The 17,709-nt window shown below is 70.8% G+C and overlaps 1 protein-coding gene across 1 annotated transcript in view; it reads right to left on the bottom strand.

Moving 5' to 3' along the window:
- Window positions 1-7,422: 7,422 nt before the first annotated feature.
- CDH4 (cadherin 4) overlaps window positions 7,423-17,709 on the bottom strand; it is a 151,480-nt gene continuing 141,193 nt past the window's right edge. The window contains exons 9-16 of the mRNA XM_036009999.1: window positions 14,094-14,279; window positions 13,024-13,277; window positions 12,380-12,522; window positions 10,777-11,010; window positions 9,994-10,227; window positions 9,464-9,603; window positions 8,256-8,420; window positions 7,423-7,741 (exon numbers count right to left, since the gene is read on the bottom strand). Coding sequence (XP_035865892.1) covers window positions 7,538-7,741; window positions 8,256-8,420; window positions 9,464-9,603; window positions 9,994-10,227; window positions 10,777-11,010; window positions 12,380-12,522; window positions 13,024-13,277; window positions 14,094-14,279 — 1,560 coding nt within the window. The 3' untranslated portion in view covers window positions 7,423-7,537. The remainder of the gene's footprint in view (window positions 7,742-8,255; window positions 8,421-9,463; window positions 9,604-9,993; window positions 10,228-10,776; window positions 11,011-12,379; window positions 12,523-13,023; window positions 13,278-14,093; window positions 14,280-17,709) is intronic.

The following is a 17,709-nucleotide window of genomic DNA, read 5'->3' as shown; positions in this document are numbered from 1 at the left end:
ACGTGGTGCGTGTACGCCTGTCAGTCTCACTGGTCAGCGAGGTGGGGCCAGCGGTGACCTCAGGTTACCTCGGTGACCCCTGTCCAGACCCTCTCTGTGGAAGGTCACATGGAGGTCCCGGGGTCAGGGCTCCAGCATGTCTCTCTCCAGGACGGGGGCCTGGTTAGCCCTGGGCCTGTGTTGGTGGTGGAAGGAGGGGGCTGGCCCGGGTTGTCAGAGGCCTGGCAGGAGCACAGGGGCAGGGTTCCCCAGGCCGCCAAGGGGCGGCCAGGTGGCAGCTCCCCTGGGTGGGGGGCACAGGAGGGCATGTGGTGGAGGAGAGCGGGTTTTGCGTGGGTGGGGACTGAGGAGGGCCCAGTACAGGAGCCTGGGCGGGGTGGGGCGTGGGGGCCGACACTCAGGACACATGGGAGGTGGGCGAGGCTTGAGCAGGTGGGAGTGGGCGGGGGTGGGGAGGTGGGGGTGGGGATGCGCGCCCCCTCTCAGGTCTGCCCAGCTCTTCCCGCTAAGGGAGGACTGTGTGGGGTGGGAGTCGGCACCCTGTCCTCCCGGGGACGAGCCCGGCTGCCGCGTCACGGTGCCGGCAGCCCTCACGCCCCAGGGCCCTGGTCCCGGACTCGGGGCTCCCTCACGAGAGGCCCAGGCGTTTTTTCTGGTGGGGGGGAGGGGCAGGGTGCTGGTAAAATCTCTTGGTTTTTCAATGTCGACAGTTGTGGTTGGTTGAGAAACGGCCCTCAAAAGACAGCAGGTCCCAACCCCTGGAGCCTGTGACACGACCTTGCTGAAAAAGGGTCCCCGGGTGGGATGGAGTTAGGGGTCTCGAGATGAGCCCATGGTCTCTTGCCTGAGGGGGCCCTAAATCTAGGGACGGGCGTCCCTGAGCGGGGGGGCGGGGAGGCAGAGGGGTTAGAGAGCCCCGTGAAGACAGAGGCAGAGGTCGGGGTGATGCAGTCACAAGCCCCGGCCTGGGGCCACCGGACGTCGCGCCCGCGGAGGGGCCCCTGGAGTCCCAGCAGGAGCCCGGCCCTGCCCGCTCCTGGGCCCGGCCCAGGGGCCCCGGTCCCGGAGCTCCGGCCTCCACGCCTGGGGGAGAGGAGGCCGGCATCGGCCGCCAGCACGCCCTCGTCTCGGCAAGGCAGGAGGCGCGCCAGCAGCAGCAGCGTCCAAGGTGAGCTGCAGCGGTCAGGTCCCGGTGGAGGCGGGCTGCCTGGGGCACCCGGGCCGTCCCTGGGAGAGCCCCCCCGACCCCCTGCCCCCCGGTGCTGGCAGCCCGTGGCTCGCTCTCTGGCATGGCCCGCGGCAGCCCAGGAGCAGGGTTCCGTGTGACCTCCAGTCACGGCCCCGGGGGCCGCCTCCTGGCAGGCCTGGCTGACCCTGTGTCCCACCCCGGCTTCTGACCACGGGCCTCAGTTTCCATGGCAACCCCTCCTGACTCTAGAAGGGCGGAAGAGGCAGGGTGGTGGGAAGCCGAGGTCACTCCCGGCTTCAGGTGCAGCGAGCTCATCTCCTGCCTGGCCCCTTGGTCCGTGTGCTTCTGGAAGTTTCTCTCCCTCTCCTCCCCGCGTCACGGGCCGAGTCCCTTTGTTAGGACGGAGCCCCTGCTCTTCTGGGACTGCTCCCTGGCCTCCGCTTCCGGGGGCCGTGGAAACGGAGAAGCCAGTGGTCAGGGGCCCGGCCAGGCCCCGCCGAGAGGCAGAGACAGACCGGGGGAGCCAGTCCGGCTGCAGCATGCGACTGTCTAGCAGTTCGGTTGCTCAAGGGGTCAGAGAACGGGGGTCTGAGGGCCACGGGGGTCCGGGTGGGAAAGCGGCTCTGGCAGAGGAGTCCAGGAACTCGTCCCCTGAGGGCTTCCCAGCCTGGCAAGGGGAGGCCCCCCCCGCCAGAGCCTGGAGCCTGGGGTGCAGGAGCGGCCGTGGGGCCGGCTGCCCGGGTGCCTCCCACGGCCCGCTCAGCATGGGTGGGCAGGGAGGGCCGGGCCTCGCCCCTCTGTCCCCACTCTCACCGTTGACCCAACTCCCAAGCCCACGGTTTATTCCTCCACAGGCAGAAGTCCCCACCCGCACTGTCGGAAGCCACGCAGCCGCAGGGCCAGCACCTCGGACAGCGCCCCTCGGCCTCCGGGAGCCGACACCGCACCACCAGTGAGTGTGCGGGCTGTGGGCTGAGTGCTGGGCCCGGCAGCGGGCGGGCGGTGGGGCCCTTGGGGGGCTGCTGGCAGAGCCCGTGGGCTGGGAGGGGCGGGCGGGGAAGGTGGCCTGAGGTCTGCTCTGGGTGTGGCCAGTCACCGGGCTCTCACACGGCTCCGTGGCCGCCAGGGCCCTGCGACCTGTCATCCTGGGGCACCGTCTGGTGAGGCCCAGTGCCAGCCAGACGATCTAATGCTTGTGAGGCTGCAGGTCCCGAAAGTGCCCCTCGTTCTGATGCGGCTCCTGAGGGCTGAGTCAGGGCCAGGGTCCTGCCGCCGGGCCCCAGGGGGCCGTGGGCTGGGCCGCTGGGGCAGCCAGGGCAGTGGGAGTGGGGTTCTCTCAGGTGGCCCAGGGTGGGCCTTTTTGGGGAGCCCTTGGACTTGGGTCCTGTCTACAGAGGGGCTGGCAGGATGGGACCCACGGACCAAAGGACCGACCAGGGACTCTCCCTCTCCCGTGAGGCTGCGTCAGACCTCGGACTGGAGGGTGCAGGGAGACCCCCGGGGGTGCCCTGCACAGCCCCGGGTGCCCTGGAGCCGGGCCGGCTGGGCGGCCCACCAAGGCAGGGGCCCGAGTCTCTGCCCGTGTGCTCTCGGGGCTGCCGTGAGAGCCCGTGAGCCAGGTGGCCCATGTATGCCGTGTCCCTGGGGACGGAGGCCTCGCGAGTCCGAGTGCGGTCAGAGCGTGTCTCGCCGCGGGATGCTGCGTCCAGGCCTCCAGTGCTGGCAGACGTGTGACCGTGGCGCCCGCCCCTTGCCCCGAGGTGTCCTCTCCCAGGAACGTTCCCACACCCAGCCCGGCCCCCATCACCGGCCCCCAGCCTGGCCTGGGCTGTCAGGGTGTGGGCCGCTCGGTCTGGGCAGCTCTGGGGCTCACGGGACTTGAGCAGGGTGCCGCTGGGCGTGGGGAGTGGGGGGGTGGGGGGCATGTGCGAGCAGCTTCCCAGGGCCCAGGGCGGGCGGGCAGGCAGGAAGTGGGGCGCCTGCTAGGAGCCGAGAGAGGCAGGGGCCCCGCTGTGCGCCCCCCGGTTAGAAGTCAGAAGAGAGAGGCTCACGTCTCTCCCAAGTGAGGCAGCTCCCAGGGGGACACGCCGGGACTGGGGGGCAGTGTCCACCCACCAGCAGCAGCCACGTGCGTCGCCGTGGGAGGGGACAGTTGCTGTGGCACCCTGACCCGAGCTGCGGGGGCTCCTCGCTTGGTCCTGAGTCTCACGCGGCCTCCCTTGTCACGGACCCCGGGGCAGCTCCGTGTCTGACCTGGCAGGCAGCCCTCGTGGTGGGGGGGGGGGGCGCTGCCCCTCAGCCTTTCTCCGCTCTGCTGCTCTGTGGGCCCAGCGTCCTGGGTCACCAGGGTCGGGGTGCTCTGCAGTGTGGCGCTGCCCGTGGGGCTCCCCCTGTGGCCCCTCCAGCTCCAGCTCAGGCTGGGGGTCAAGGGCAGGCTGGGTCATGTGACCAGGCATGGCCAATCAGCTTCCAAGGACAGCTGAGCCCAGGGTGTGGGTGGATGCGCCTGGATTTGGGTCTGCAGCCCAGGGTGAGGGGCCTGAGGGTTGTGGGTTTGAACCAGGCTCCTGTGGTCCCGTGGAGGCTTACCTGTCGGGTAGCACGGGGACACGCGAACGTTGCTGGCTTGCGTTGGACCGAGACGGTCGCTGTGCGGAGGCACGGGGCGCAGGGGCCTTCCCCTGCACGCTTTCCCTGGGCCTCGCAGGCGCGAAGGGGCTGCCTCGGCTCCCCTCTGCGCGCCCAGGGCCCAGGGTCAGGCGCCAGACGCTGGGGCCGCTCCGGACCCTGTGCCCGGTGGACGGGGCCACCGTGGATGCCCAAGCCCCGCCGCGCTCGCCCACCCGGCGGCCCCCCCCGCGGCCGGCTTCTGAGCTCGGGCACAAAACGAGGCAGGCGAGACCGGCGGCTTCAAAGGGACTTTATTTGCTGCTCAGCTGCGTGCCGGGCCGGGCCGCCCGCCCTCGGACCCGAGACCGACCGCCGGGCACTGAGAACACGTGGAGAACATCGACGCGCTTGCCTTTGTTTCATTTTTTCTTCTCTTTTTTTTTTTTGGTACAAAATGATACAAACGACGATACAAAATAGTTGTGCTGTGGACGTTTACAAAAGAAGTCGAACGCCTCTCTGACGACCCGGGGCGCGGGGCGGCGGCGGGAACACGCCGCCCCCGGAGCCTCTCCCGAGCAGCCACAGTCATGCGGGCTGCCACACACGTCGTCCGTCTCGGAAAGGAACATGCAAAGAAAAGAAAAACGAACAGACCCGCGTGGGGGAGGAGAGGCAGGAGACGCAGAGCGCGTCCCCGGGCCACCCACAGGCGCCCGGTCCGCGGCCCCGCCGGCCGCCCCCGCCTGCGTCCCCCGACGACACCTGCGATGCGGGGGCGTGTCCCGCTGTCGGCGTCGACGACAGTTGGGGCCGCCCCTCCCCCAGCCTCGGGCCTGGGAGGGGACAGAGCTGTCCTCTGCAGGGGCCGGGCGCTGGCCGGGCTCCCGCTAGGGACGCTGAGGCATCTCCGGGCCCGACGACTGGCCGTGACCCTGACACTGTGGACCGGACGTGCTGGAGGACACGAGGGGGGGACCTTCTGGGCAGACGGGGAGCCCCTGGCCGCGGGGGACACTGAGCGAGGCCGGGGCCTCCTGACACGCCGCCCCGCGGCGCAGGGCCATCCCGCTCCCGGAGTGAGCCGCACCGCGCCCTGGCGCTGCGCTGCTGCCCGGGCCGGGCCTGCACGGCTGGCGGGTGCCTGGCCAGGGACGCGTGTCTACAAGCTACACGGGGGACGTTTGACACCAATTGTACGCCTAGCTCATGCCACCGCGTTGGCCTTGGGACAGGGTTCCGGCAAGGGTCTGGGAGGGGTGGGCGCCGTCCTGCTCTGGCCCCGGGGCCTGCGGGCTGGGGGGCGCGGGCACAGCTGTCTGGGGGCAGGGGCGGCACGGAGGGTCCCCGTTGGTGTCCCCAGGGAGCTGCCGTGGCCTCGGCCCAAAGGAACCAGCCCCTGGCAGTGACGCGAGGCGGGGGAGGGGAGGAGCGGAGGTCGCTCGTGACACGGATGTCCCGGCCCTGCTCCCTGGGGACGCAGCAGAGGGGCAGCGAAGGGGTTGGAGGGCAAGGGCTCGGCAGGCGGGCCGCCGCGTCCTGCCTGGCTGGGGCGCAGCTGTCCCTGAGGTGAGCCCCCGGTGGCCCAGGAGGCCTTGGGGTTTGCGAGAGAAGGGCCCACAGCCACCGGCTCCTGAGCCGGGCTTGTGCCAGGAGCTGCGCCTGGAGGGCCAGTCGACCCCAAACAAACAGAAACTGGACGGCCCAGCTCCTTCCCCCTGCCCCGACCCCCAGCAAGCTCTGGCCTGGCCACGCCCTGGGGCCTGCGCTCCACTGGACCCTGCGATTTGCATAGCATGGCTGCGGGCTGCGGGGCCAGGCCCCTCCCCTGGGCAGGCCACCCCCGACGGGCACCAGGTGATGCAGTGACCTGCTCCCGCCTGCACAGCTGCACCTGGGGCAGAGTGGACAGAACCTGCTGCAGCCCGGCTCAGGGAGAGAGGGCGGAGCTGGCGACGGGTTTGGATCGTGGGGGACCCTGACGTCCAGCGAGACACCTGTGTGCCTCGCTCACCCACACGCTCGCTCAAGTTCACCTCAAGGCCAGAGCTGTTTGGGAAAGAGGCTGACCGTGGAACAGGGACAGGCCCGGGGGGAGGAGTGGCCCCAGGACCCCAGGGCGGAACAGGCCAGCTTCCTCGTCCTTCGTCACTGGGACTCCCCTCCTCCAGGGGGCTCGGATGCCGAGCCTGGCTCAGGCCAGTGGCACCTGCCCCCTTCCTCGGGGACCCCGAGAGGACCAGGTACAAGGTCCGCCCCTCGAGGGTGCCCTCCTCCTGCGTCCTGCTGGCCGGACGCTCCTGTACGGCCTGGGTGCTGCTGCCCACCCTGCGCAGGGTCCGATCTCGGCCGGGGGCCCCCAGGGGTCCCTGGGACACAGCCCGTCGCTGTCCGTCCTGTGGAACTGCCTGCCCCGGCCCTGGGGGGAGTCGGCCGGCACCCACAGGGCAGGTCTGGCTTCAGGCCCTGAGCCCCGAACCCTTCGCAGCCGCTCAGTGCTGACCTGGGTCCGGGGGGCTGCCGTCCCCAGCAGGGGCCACCCAGCCACGCAGGGGGTGCACAGACAGCCGGACAGGGCTCTCGGGCATGCTTCTAGCAGGCTGTCGAGTGCACACGGGTTCCGTGTGTTGGAGAGCCCCGGCCTGGTGGGGAGCAGCGGCGGGGGCAGGGGCTTCCGGGGCCTGGGAGTCTGCATGGCCCCGGGCGGCTGGGGCGTTGGGCGAGGTCTGGGGGCTGGACCGGCACGCGCCCGCTGGGTGTGTGACAGGTCCAGGCTGCAGGGGAGGCCAGTTCAGCTCAGACATGGGCTGGTTTGGGCTGTGGCCTCTGGGGACACCACGCAGTCCTGGACCGAGGGCAGTGGGGATGTGGGTGGTGCTCAGGCTGACAGCTGTCCCTGGGGAGGCCAGACAGCTGACTAGGCGGACCCAGGGGACAGCCAAGGACGGAGACGGCCCCTGGGCACCCCCCACGCCAGCTGTTTGAGCGTCTTGGAGGGGGGTGGCCAAAAACGCAGTGAAAGCCAGATGCACAGGGTGGGACCTCTGGTCATGGGCGTGGCCACCCCGGGGACATGCCACTGCCGGGCTCCCCGCCCAGCCTCGGGAGCCCCCAAGGGGCCCCGGAGACCCGGCTGTGTGCGGCAGATCTTGGGGACACGGAGGGGCTGTTGTGACTTCGACCCCAAACTATTTTTCCTTTGCAAATTTTGTCAACCGAGCCACCCACTTTTTCTCTTAATAAAAGGCCCAAATACAAAAACTAAAGAAAGAGACACCTTCTCCCGATTCCTAGGTCGGTGCCTGCGGAGCTGGGCCGGGGCCGGGGCCGGGGCCGGGGCGGGGCCGGGGCGGCGGAGCCCGGGGCGGGCGGGTCTGCCTGCGGTAGTCACTCCTGAGTTTGCGGGAACCGACACGTGCACCCAAAGGCACTTTCATGTTTGTTTCAACAGTGCTTCTGTTCTGAGGGGTTCAAGTTAAGACAGAGTGCCTCTCGCTGTCCTCCAGTGACGGGTCAGCTGCCAGGATGGGCGGCCGGGCGAGAAGGGTTCGTGCCAGACCGCTCCGTGCGGGGGGGCGGGGCGGGGGCCCCCCAGCAGCACACCGCTCAAGGACCCGCCTGCAAGGAGGCGGGGGCCCCCCCGGCGGCCTCGGCCGGGCCCGCCCCTCCGGCGTGGGTGCCTCCATCCGTCCGTCCGTCCGAGCGCTGGTCCCGCGTGGGTCCGGGGGGAGGGGCCGGTCAGTCCTCGCCGCCCCCGTACATGTCCGCCAGCTTCTTGAACCGGGGCCCCCAGTCGTTGAGGAAGGTGTAGTCTTGGTCGCCGGAGCCGGAGGAGCCCAGGGAGCTGACGGAGCCCGCAGTGGAGCCGCTGCCCTCATAGTCGAAGACCAGCAGGGAGTCGTACGGGGGCGCCGTGGGGTCGTTGTCCGCCGCCCGGAGTCCCTGGGGGCCGGGAGACTCGGTTAGGGCTGGGGGGGGTCTGCAGGGCGGGAGGGGGGAGCCCTGGGGGGCCGAGCTGCGGGGCCCTGCCCCCCGTAGGTGCTCCATCAGTGCTCCCGGCGGCGACCCGAGGGGCATCTCAGAGACGGGAGCAGGGGGCTGTGGGTGGTTGCGAGTTCAATGTCAGCTCGAGGCGGGGGGAGGGAGGAGGCTGGGGGGGGCCTGTGGCAGGAGTTCAGCCCCCTGGTGGGCCGCGTCTCCATGGTCACTGTCCCACGGAGCGTGCGCCTGAGGTGCCCCGAAGCCAGGGGGCTGCGGCTGCTCACCGTCCCCGAGACCGAACGCGGGCCCCCCGGCAGGCGCGGCGGCAGCCCCCGACCCCGGCGCCAGCCCTGCCCTGGAGTGCGGCCCCTCCGCCCCCCTAACCAGGGCCCAGCGTGGAGGGCGCCGCCGTGGCCTGAGCGTGTTCCTAGGGTTGCACGTGGAGGGGAGGCCCCGGGGAGCCCCCAGCACCCACCTCGCTAATGAAGTCGCCGATGTCCCCCGGGTGGGGCAGCGCGGGCCGGACCGGGTACTGGGGCTCAGCGCCCACGGGCCGCTCGTCCACCCGGCGCACACCGGCCACCTTGCTCAGCACGTGCTCCACGGCCTCCGGCTGCTGCAGCTGGCTCAGGTCGTAGTCCTGGGGGGGGGGGCGGGGGCAGGGGCGGGGTGAGGCTCGGGGGGGCCGCAGGCGGAGCACGGAACAGCCCAGCGTGCAGCCCCGTCCCCCGGTCTGCCTCCCCGCACGCCCACCTCCTGTCTGTCTGTCCTGGAGGCACGTGGGGGCGGCCTCTGCCCGCCTGGGGGTCCCCGGGGGACCCCACTGCCCACACTGCTCGGCCCCCAGCACGTCCACTGCCACCCGAGTCCTCGGGGGGCACTCAGCCTCGGGGGGTGAGGACTCGTCCCGAGTCCCGCAATGGCCACGCGGGGACCCCGCGTGCAACCTGGCAGCTCCCCCCAGTGCCCTGGTCCAGCACACCCGGTCCTCCAGCACACTCCCTCCAGCACACCCGGTCCTCCAGCACACTCCCTCCAGCACACCCGGTCCTCCAGCACACTCCCTCCAGCGCACCCGGTCCTCCAGCACACTCCCTCCAGCGCACTCCCTCCAGCACACTCCCTCCAGCGCACCCGGTCCTCCAGCACACTCCCTCCAGCGCACCCGGTCCTCCAGCACACTCCCTCCAGCACACTCCCTCCAGCGCACCCGGTCCTCCAGCACACTCCCTCCAGCGCACTCCCTCCAGCGCACCCGGTCCTCCAGCACACGCCCTCCAGCACACTCCCTCCAGCACACTCCCTCCAGCGCACCTGGTCCTCCAGCGCACCCGGTCCTCCAGCACACTCCCTCCAGCGCACCCGGTCCTCCAGCACACTCCCTCCAGCGCACCTGGTCCTCCAGCACACTCCCTCCAGCACACTCCCTCCAGCACACTCCCTCCAGCGCACCCGGTCCTCCAGCACACTCCCTCCAGCACACCCGGTCCTCCAGCACACTCCCTCCAGCACACCTGCTCCTCCAGCGCACCCGCTCCTCCAGCGCACCCGCTCCTCCAGCGCACTCCCTCCAGCGCACCCGGTCCTCCAGCACACTCCCTCCAGCACACTCCCTCCAGCACACTCCCTCCAGCACACTCCCTCCAGCGCACCCGCTCCTCCAGCACACTCCCTCCAGCGCACCTGGTCCTCCTCGCCACCGCCCTCCTCGTCGTACTTGAGGATGTTGTCCCGCACGTCGTCCTCGGGGTCGATGAGCAGCTGCTTCGTGTGCCGCTCCCGCTCCCGCCGCCTCATCCACGCGGCGAACAGCAGGACCACGGCTGGGGGGGGGGGCGGGGGGGCGTGAGCAGGCTGTGCGTGTGCCGTGCGTGTGCCGCGTGCCGGTGTGAGTGTGTCCCTCACACGCGTGCGCTCAGCGGCACCGGCGCGGCTGGGCCCTGCACCTGTGAGAGCGTGCACACGCGTGCCCACAGGCCTGCGCGTGTCCACGTGTGCATATGCATGTGTGCGTGCAGGCATGTGCACGCATGTGCATGCGGACAGTTCCTGGGGGTGGGCCTGGGTGCATGCATGTGGACGTGTATGCCCAGGTGCGGCCGTGCGGACCCTTCAGCGGGGCCTCTGCGAGGTGCCCCGAGGGGGTGGGACGGTGCCCCGCCCCCCGGCACCTGCCCAGTGCCCCCCCCCCCGCCCGCGCCCGGCCCACTCACTCAGCAGGAGCGCGATGCAGAGGAGGATGGCGGCGATGGCCCCCGTGCCCAGGCCGGCCGCCGCCACCGCGCCCGTGGCGGTGCAGTCGCCGTTGTCGTCGCAGGGGCACACCTTGACCTTGATGACGGACGTGTTGGACAGCGGGGGGTTCCCGGAGTCCGTGACGATGACGGGGACGTCGTACACCCCGGCCTCCAGGTACAGGATGCGCAGGCTGAGCTGGGCGTAGTCGCCTGGCGCGGGGCGACACGGGGGGCCGGGGGGGAGAAGGTCACGGGGGGAACGAAGAGTGGCCGCCGCCGCGGGGTGGGGGAAGAGCCCGCCCACAGGGACCAGACGCGGATGGGCCCCGGCGTCGGCTGAGAAGCTGGGGAAGCTGCTGGAAGCAGCCCCACGCGTGTGCCGGGGAGGTGGGGGGAGCAGGCTTGCTTCTGTCCGCCCAGCAGGGCTGGGAATCGGTGGGGCCATCCTAGGGGCTTCCTCACAGTGCCGGCGGGACTTCGGGATTTGGGGGGGCCCTTCTGCACGCGCCCGTCCCTGGGAACGCGCCCCGGGGACAGCGGTCCAGGTCAGCTGCAGGGGCGTTCACCTGGGCGCAGGGCCACAGTAAGGGGCTGCCATGCGGCGGGTCCCCAGCCTTGTGGGGGCGCTACGCAGCCCTCCCGGGGGTCCGCCTGCCGCCCCTGCGGCCTCCCTTCCCGGGCGCCAGGCCCCGGGGGGCCGCACCCCAGACTCGGTGGGATCGTCCTGGCGCCGGGGTGGGAAAAGGGCGGCAGCCTCACCGTTCAGGCGGGTGATGGTCCAGTTCCTCCGCACGGCGGCGGGCACGAAGGGCAGCTCGAAGACGTAGGGGCCGACGTTGGGGTCCACGTCGGCGTCGGCCGCGGTGATGTTGATGGCGTTGAGGTGCGGCCTCTCGCAGACCTGCCCCTCCCTGGGGATCAGCTCCGGGGCGTTGTCGTTGATGTCGATGAGATAGATCTGCAGGGTCCCGGTGCCGCTGGCCGGGGGCACCCCTGTGGGGCAGACGCGGTCACCACGGGGGGCCACCCGTGCTGCTCTGAGACCCCCACCCTCGGGGGGCCCAGGAGGCTCCGCTGGGCAGAGCCTCCGGCCGCCCTCCGAGTGTCCTGCGCCCCACCCCCCAGCAGAGCTCCCCTTGGCCAGACACCCTGGGCGCAGACTCTTAGCACCCAAGGGAGAACCCCGGGAGCCGTCCATCTGTGGGAAGGGGGGGTTTGGGGCTGGGGTGCTCTCCCCACTGGCTCCCGCCTCGGCAGGCCCCCGCATGCCTCTCAGGGCCCTGCGCCTTGGCCCAGGCTGGCGGACCAGGCCCCCCAGCTGTATCTGGGTATCCCTGCCCGACTGGAGGACCACCTTTCCCAGCAGCCCGTGTAGCGGGACACGGCTTCGTGACTGAGTCCTGGACTCTGTGGGCTGTGAGGGGAGGCCCTTAGAAGGGGTGCGTCCCTGCCCTCCCTGTTTGCCGGAACGTGGTCATGATGGCCGGAGCACCCACAGCCGTTCTGGACCACACTGCAGCTCACCAAGGGCGCAGGAGTGGCCAGAGTGAGCGTGGGGGCTCACACCGGACTGTGGGCTGCCTGCTTCCAGCCTTCTCTTACCGGGAGGAAATCAGCCTGCCGTAACTTGCCGTGAACCGTGCACTCTGGGTGTGCCGCCCGTGTTTTTTGTGTGCATTATACACGGGACCATCATGCCCGTTGGGATGCTTGTAGTGTGCAATCCTTACACCCACAGATAACGCGCACCCTCATTGATCTCCCGAGAACTTGGGCAAAAAGGGAGCTTGATATGTGGCCAAACGTGGCAATCGCGTGGAAGTTACTGTCGTTGCCGCGCAGCTGGCCCCGGTTCCGGAGGATGCACTCGGGCCCCTGGAGTGTCAGCTGTGCAGGGAGGGGCCTGCTCGCTGGGGGGCCGTGCCGGCACGGTGCAGAGGTCAGGGGTCGTTGTCATGGCGGTGACAGCGCAGCCCGAGGTGGGGTCCCCGGGGTCCCCAGGGTCCTGGGCCAGGGCTGCTGGGCCGGGGCAGGCGTGTGGCTCAGTGGCCTCAGCTCACAGGCGGGGAAGCTGAGAGGCAGGTCGGCCACCACAGGGCTGGGACGAGTCCCGGCTCCCCTGGAGCCCCCAAGGGAGTGGCTGTGCGAATGGCCGGCTGGGCCTGAGAGAGCCGGGTGGTTGGGCTGAGCGACGGTGCTGTGGATGCACCACGCGGGGAGGGCCCCGGAGCATGACGAGGCCCTGCCCGCACCCCTCCCACCCCCCCCCGCCACCCCTCTGGGTGCCGGTGGGCTTCGCTTGGTCCCCCTGCCAGAGCCCGCGCTGCCGGCGAGCGCCCGGGGTCGCCGGGGCCGGCCGTACCGTTGTCAGCCGCCAGGAAGGTGGCCTCGTAGACGTTGTTCTTGATGTACAGGGACTCGCGGTCCAGGACCGCCGCCGTGGTGACCTGCCCGTTGGTGGCATTCACGTGCAGCCAGCTCGCGGGGTCCGACAGCTTCGAGTACCTGCGGGTGGGGGCGGGGGGGATGAGGGAGCGCAGGCCCACACGCGAGGTCTGCCGGGGCTTCTGCTCCAGCCCCGCAGGGCCCTCCCCCGGTGGGAGGGTGTCACCCGGGACTCGTGGTCACCCAGGTGGACAGGCTGTGGGTCCTCACAGGGACCCCCCGGGGGCAGATGCTCTCCTGCCTGCTGTCCACAGGCGGGGAGACCGAGGCACGGAGCTGAGTGACCCCAAAGCTGTGCAGTGAGGCCGGGGTGGGACCCAGCCTTGTGTCAGCCCTGCAGCCTGTGGCATCGTCCCCTCGCCACTCCCCCCCCGCCGCCCCGCCCCCATGTCAGGCGGGCCGGGACCCCAGCTGTCCCCAGGACCGGGTCTCGTTGCTCCCTCCCGGAGAGACACCATAGGTGGGGGCCGCCCAGAGCCCCGACGGGGACTCTGTGGGTGTTGGGGCCCCTCTCCCTGGAGGGCGGGGCCTGGGGGTGAGCGCCCGCGCCCGCGCACCCACCTCACCGCCTGCTGCATGAAGCGGTCGGGGTCCACGGCCGAGAAGGTGGTGAGCGCCGTGCCGGGGGGCACGCCCTCCTCCAGGCGGATGAGCTTGTGGTTGGAGGGGAAGTAGGGGGCCTCGTTGACGTCCATGACCGAGATGGTCACCCCCGCCGTGGACTGGAAGGACATCTGGATGCCGCTGGCCAGGGGCGCCTGGTTGGCCACCATCACAGTGAGCATGAACGCTCTGTTCAGCTCGTAGTCCACCGCCTGGAACAGGGCGGGGGCGGGGCCGTGGCCGGTGAGCTGAGGGGTGGGCTGCCGCGCGGCCGGAGGCGGGGGCCGTGGGGCTGGAGCGGGGGCTGCCTGCAGGGCGGGGTGGTCAGCACCCGCCACCACTGTGTGTCGGCGTCCAGGGGGCTGGTCCCAAGGGAGGCTGCCCCCGGGCTCCCTCGTGTCTGCCTTCCCTCAGGGTGTGGCCAGCGGGAGGAGATAGTTTGGGCAGGGGACCCCCACGGGTGAATGCTGGCTGGGCCCACACCCCACTCACTGGGAACTCGGTACAAACGGGTGCGGAAGCCAGGTGTGCGAGGGCGCACTGGGCCTGCACAGTGACGGACTCATGGACGGAGAGCGGGTGACAGAGAGTCGGGGCGGGGGGAGGGGGAAGCGACAAGGACACTGGGCCCGTGGACCGGACCACAGGGTGCCGCGTGGGGGGGTGGATAATAAGCGGGTTGGTGGTGATGGAGAAAACACAATGAAAAAGGAAAAAGAGGGAGGGACCCCTCCAGGACGAGGCTGGCTCTGTCCCAGGAACCAGGGACGGTGTGACACCAGCTGGTCTGTGAATGGGCCTCACCTTCGGGGAGGGGGTCGGGGGTGACTTCCTGGGTGGGGCCGGCCTCGGGTCACGTGACCCGGTCCTGGGGAAGCCCGCCTCTGCCACCGCGGGCAGGGCCCCCTCCTTTGTCCTTGGGTGTCAGGGGCGGCGTGCCCTTCCCCCGGGGGCCGAGTCTGTGGAGTGTGTCCCGGGGCCGTGGCGGGGGAGGCCGGCCACCCGGCAGGAAGTGAGGGGGCACCCACCTTGACCACGGTGACCAGGCCCTCGTTGGTGACGGGGTCCGTGCGGACGACGAAGTGCCCCGAGGGGTCCCCGCTGATGATGCGGTACACGGCGTTCCAGTTCGGGGAGTGCGGCTGGTCCCGGTCCGTCACCGTGAGGTTGGCGACCACCGTCTCCACCCGGTTCTCGGGGACTTCCCCTGCGTACTGCGGCGAGTGTGCGGCGGGAGAGAGCGTCAGGGGCCCTTCAGACGTGGGAGGTGCCGGGAGCGGCGTGCCGCCAGCTGCTCCCGGACCTGGGACCCCCTCCCGTGTTCCTGGTGGTGGCACCTGGGGAGGGCCCGAGGCTCAGGCCTGCCCGTTGCGTCCAAACTGAGCCTGCTCCGTGCACACACGCACACACCAGCCTCTCTCCTAGGTCCCCCTCAGGCCTTCCCCTGTCAGCAGAGGGCCGACGCCAGCCCTGGGGCACCCGGGAACCCGGGGCGTCCTTGCGGGACGGGGCTGAAGAAGAGCAGGGGACGGGGCCGCCCCAGCAGAGCCGCCCCAACAGAGCCGCCCCAACAGAGCCGCCCCCAGCAGAGCCGTGCTGCAGGTCCCGGCTTTGGCCGGGCTCAGGGCCGGCGCTGCGGGCGACAGAACTGGGGACTCGGCCCTTTTGGCCCCGAGGGCCGTGAGCCAGTCCCGTCAGTAAGTGTGGCCCGCGTGGCAGGGCCGTGATGTGCAGGGAAAGGCGTGGGTGCATGCGTGTGCATGTGCAGTGTCGGTCCTGCGTGGGTGACCTCAGGAACCTGAGCAGCCGCCCCCCACGGCCCGGTGGGAGTTGAAGCTCAGGCTGGCTTCGGGGGCCGCTGGCCCGGCAGTTGGGGCCCGGCGGCTGGGGCCCGGCTCAGAAGGGCCCCGAGGCCGCCGTCGTGCTCGGCCGTCACCGCCTGGAAGTGGGTGGCAGCCTGTGGACAAGGGGCTGCACCCTCGCTCCGCAGAATGCAGAGTCTGTGGGCTGGGTGGGCAGTCCCCCCGCCGTGCACCGTGGTTTCCAGCCACGGAGCCGGGGGACGGGGGCTGTGCCAGTGCCTCGGGGTTTCTGGCGGCGCCCGCGGTAGCAGTGCGGCCCCAGGAGTGACCCCTGGGCGCGCTCCATGGGCCGGGCCCACACCTGGCCTCGCTGGTTCCCCAGGGTGCCCCTGCTCTTACCCCGTTCACTGCCGCGAGAGAGGTGAGGACCCTGGGGTGCCCCGAAGGGAGGGCCCAGAGGCCACGGCTGGGCTCAGCCCTCCTCCTCCCAGAATTCCTTGCAGCCGTCTGACTTCTGAGAGGTGCCCGGCCTCCCTGGCTCCCTGCCTCCAGCCCCTCGGGCTTCTGTCCTGGCGAGCCCTGGGCCTGTGGCCCCACGGCCCGGGCGGAGCTGTGTGTCCCGAGTCTGATTCCCTCGGGGCGCCGGGGGGTCGGGGGGAGTGTGTTTGAGGGGCTGCTTTGATTCGTGCAAGTGTGACAGCGGTTCCCGGAGAGAGGCCCCGGCCGGGAAACCCAGGGCAGGTTTCAGACGAGCCTCCCCCGGCCAAAACCAACTTTCAGTGTCACTGCTCAGGTTACACTGAACCAGGCCCAGGGACGGCCTCGCCCCTGCCCCACTGGACGCGGCGGCAGCGATTGGGGGAGGGGAGAACTAGAAGAGGGTCTGCACGGAGCACAGCGGCGGATGCGGGTGAGAAGGTGCCCGGATGCCGAGCGGGAGGTCCGACGCTGACCGCCTGCCACACACACGAGCCCCGGACCCTCCGGCACCCGTGCCTCCCGGATGCCTCGACCCCAAGAGGGCACTCGGTTTCTGTCCCCAATTCCTGGAGCCCTTGCTGGTCCCAGCGGTGGCTTGGTGTCGATATCTAACTGGTTCCCCCGGCCGGGGGAGCTCAGGGGTCCGCATCGGGGTGACCAGAGCCAGTACCGCCAGCCCGGGAAGCCCCTGCCCTGCCAGGGTGTGTTCCAGGCCTCGCCAGCCTCGGAGCGGGAGGGGAGGCGGGGCCCGGGAGGGGGGCCCACGGACCCTGGCCTGGTGATGCTGGGTGGGCGCAGAAGGGCCTGCTGGAGCCAGCTCCAACGCCAGGGGCCGCGTGCCGAGTCTCCGGGCCGTCCCTCCGGGACCCCAGGGTGGGGCAAACCAGAGGGCCTTGGGAGGGGTCCGTGGGCTGTGCGCTGGGACCATGGCCCTCCAGCACGCCCCCCCCCCCCCGCCATCTGAAAGAGAGCCGAGTGCAGAGTGGTGGGCAGCGAGCCCGAGGAGCAGGTGAGGTGGGACGAGGCTTAATCAGCACCTAATAGGAGCCGCCCCTGCAGCGCCCGCCTCAGCTCCCGCTCATTGTCCCTGATTAGGCCCCTTAGAGCCGTCCGCCCGCCGCATGAGGGGTGTGGTGTGGCCAGCCCTGGGCCCTGCCGGCCGCTGCGCCCACACGGTCTCCCAGGCCCCCCGCCTGTCACCCCTCTGGGGGGGGGACGTGCTGCAGGCCACTCCCCCCAAGAGTTCAAGATGCCCAGGGGCGGGCGCCCTGTGACCCAGAGCCTCTGTGACTGACGGGTCACGCTCCGAGGAGCGGCGTCTTCCTCGGGGGGCCGTCCGGATGGCGCCCCAGAGCAGCGATGCCCACGAGGACGGTGGCGGAGCGGTCACCACGCGGCTGTGCTGGTGGGAAGGGTCTGTGTCTGCAGGGGTGGGTGACGGGGGTGGTGCAGGCATGGGGGACACCCACCGGCAGCTCTCGGGTCTGGGCCTTACGCTGCCCGCCCCTCAGACCCCAGGCAGCAAACAGAACTCTGTTCAGTGTGAAGGGAGCCCGCAGCCCTGGGGTGGAGGGTGGGTGAGGGCTCTGGCCTGTGCAGGGCCCCCCGGCTCCCCATGCAGCCGGCAGTCCCTCGTCTGTGGGGCTGCCCGTGTGCCTGGCTGGCCACAACCTTCTTCGGCTCACCTCGGCGCAAGAACCCCCACCTGTGGACGGGGAAACTGAGGCGTGGGCCACGATCGAGAACAGGTGGGTCTGAGGGCTCCTGCCAGCCCCCGACTCCATGGGGTGCCCCCTGGGGTGCTCTGCACCAAACCCAGTGGGGACCCCAGGTGACCGGGATGGGGGGCTGAGCCCTGAGCTGCCGGGGTCACTGCAGAGCCTTAGGCCAGGGAGCCTCCGCTCCCATGAGGGACCATCGGCTGGGCCACCCCTGCCCTGGTTTCCACGGTGACCGCAGCGGCCCTGAGGCTGTTCCTGGGGGCCCCGGGGCTCTGGTGGTGGTGGTGGTGGGGTGTTGCACCCCCACACTGGAGCTCCGCAGGCGGGCCGCAGGGCTGCCTGTGTCCCTAGGAGCAGTGTGCTCCCAGGCTTGCACCTGGGCCCCTGCCCGGACCCCCGAGACCCTGACTCAGAAGATGGGCATGCAGTGCCCGAGCCCCATGGCCACTACAAGGTCACGGCAAGGTCGCTGTGGCCACACTCTGCAGACGGGGTGAATGGTGTCCCCCCGACCCGGGAGCTGGGGAGGGCTGAGCTGGCCCAGGCCCTGTGCCCGCACGGCCTGGCGGGTCCCAGAGAGCCCAGTGTTCCAGCTGCCGTCAGCAGGGAGGGCGGCCAGGTGCGGCTCGGGCCGGGAGGGG

The sequence above is a fragment of the Phyllostomus discolor genome, chromosome 9 (assembly GCF_004126475.2).
Source record: "Phyllostomus discolor isolate MPI-MPIP mPhyDis1 chromosome 9, mPhyDis1.pri.v3, whole genome shotgun sequence".
In the NCBI taxonomy this organism is placed as follows: domain Eukaryota; kingdom Metazoa; phylum Chordata; class Mammalia; order Chiroptera; family Phyllostomidae; genus Phyllostomus; species Phyllostomus discolor.
Note: the sequence above shows the minus strand (reverse complement) of the source record. Positions and strands in the feature narration are given on the sequence as shown.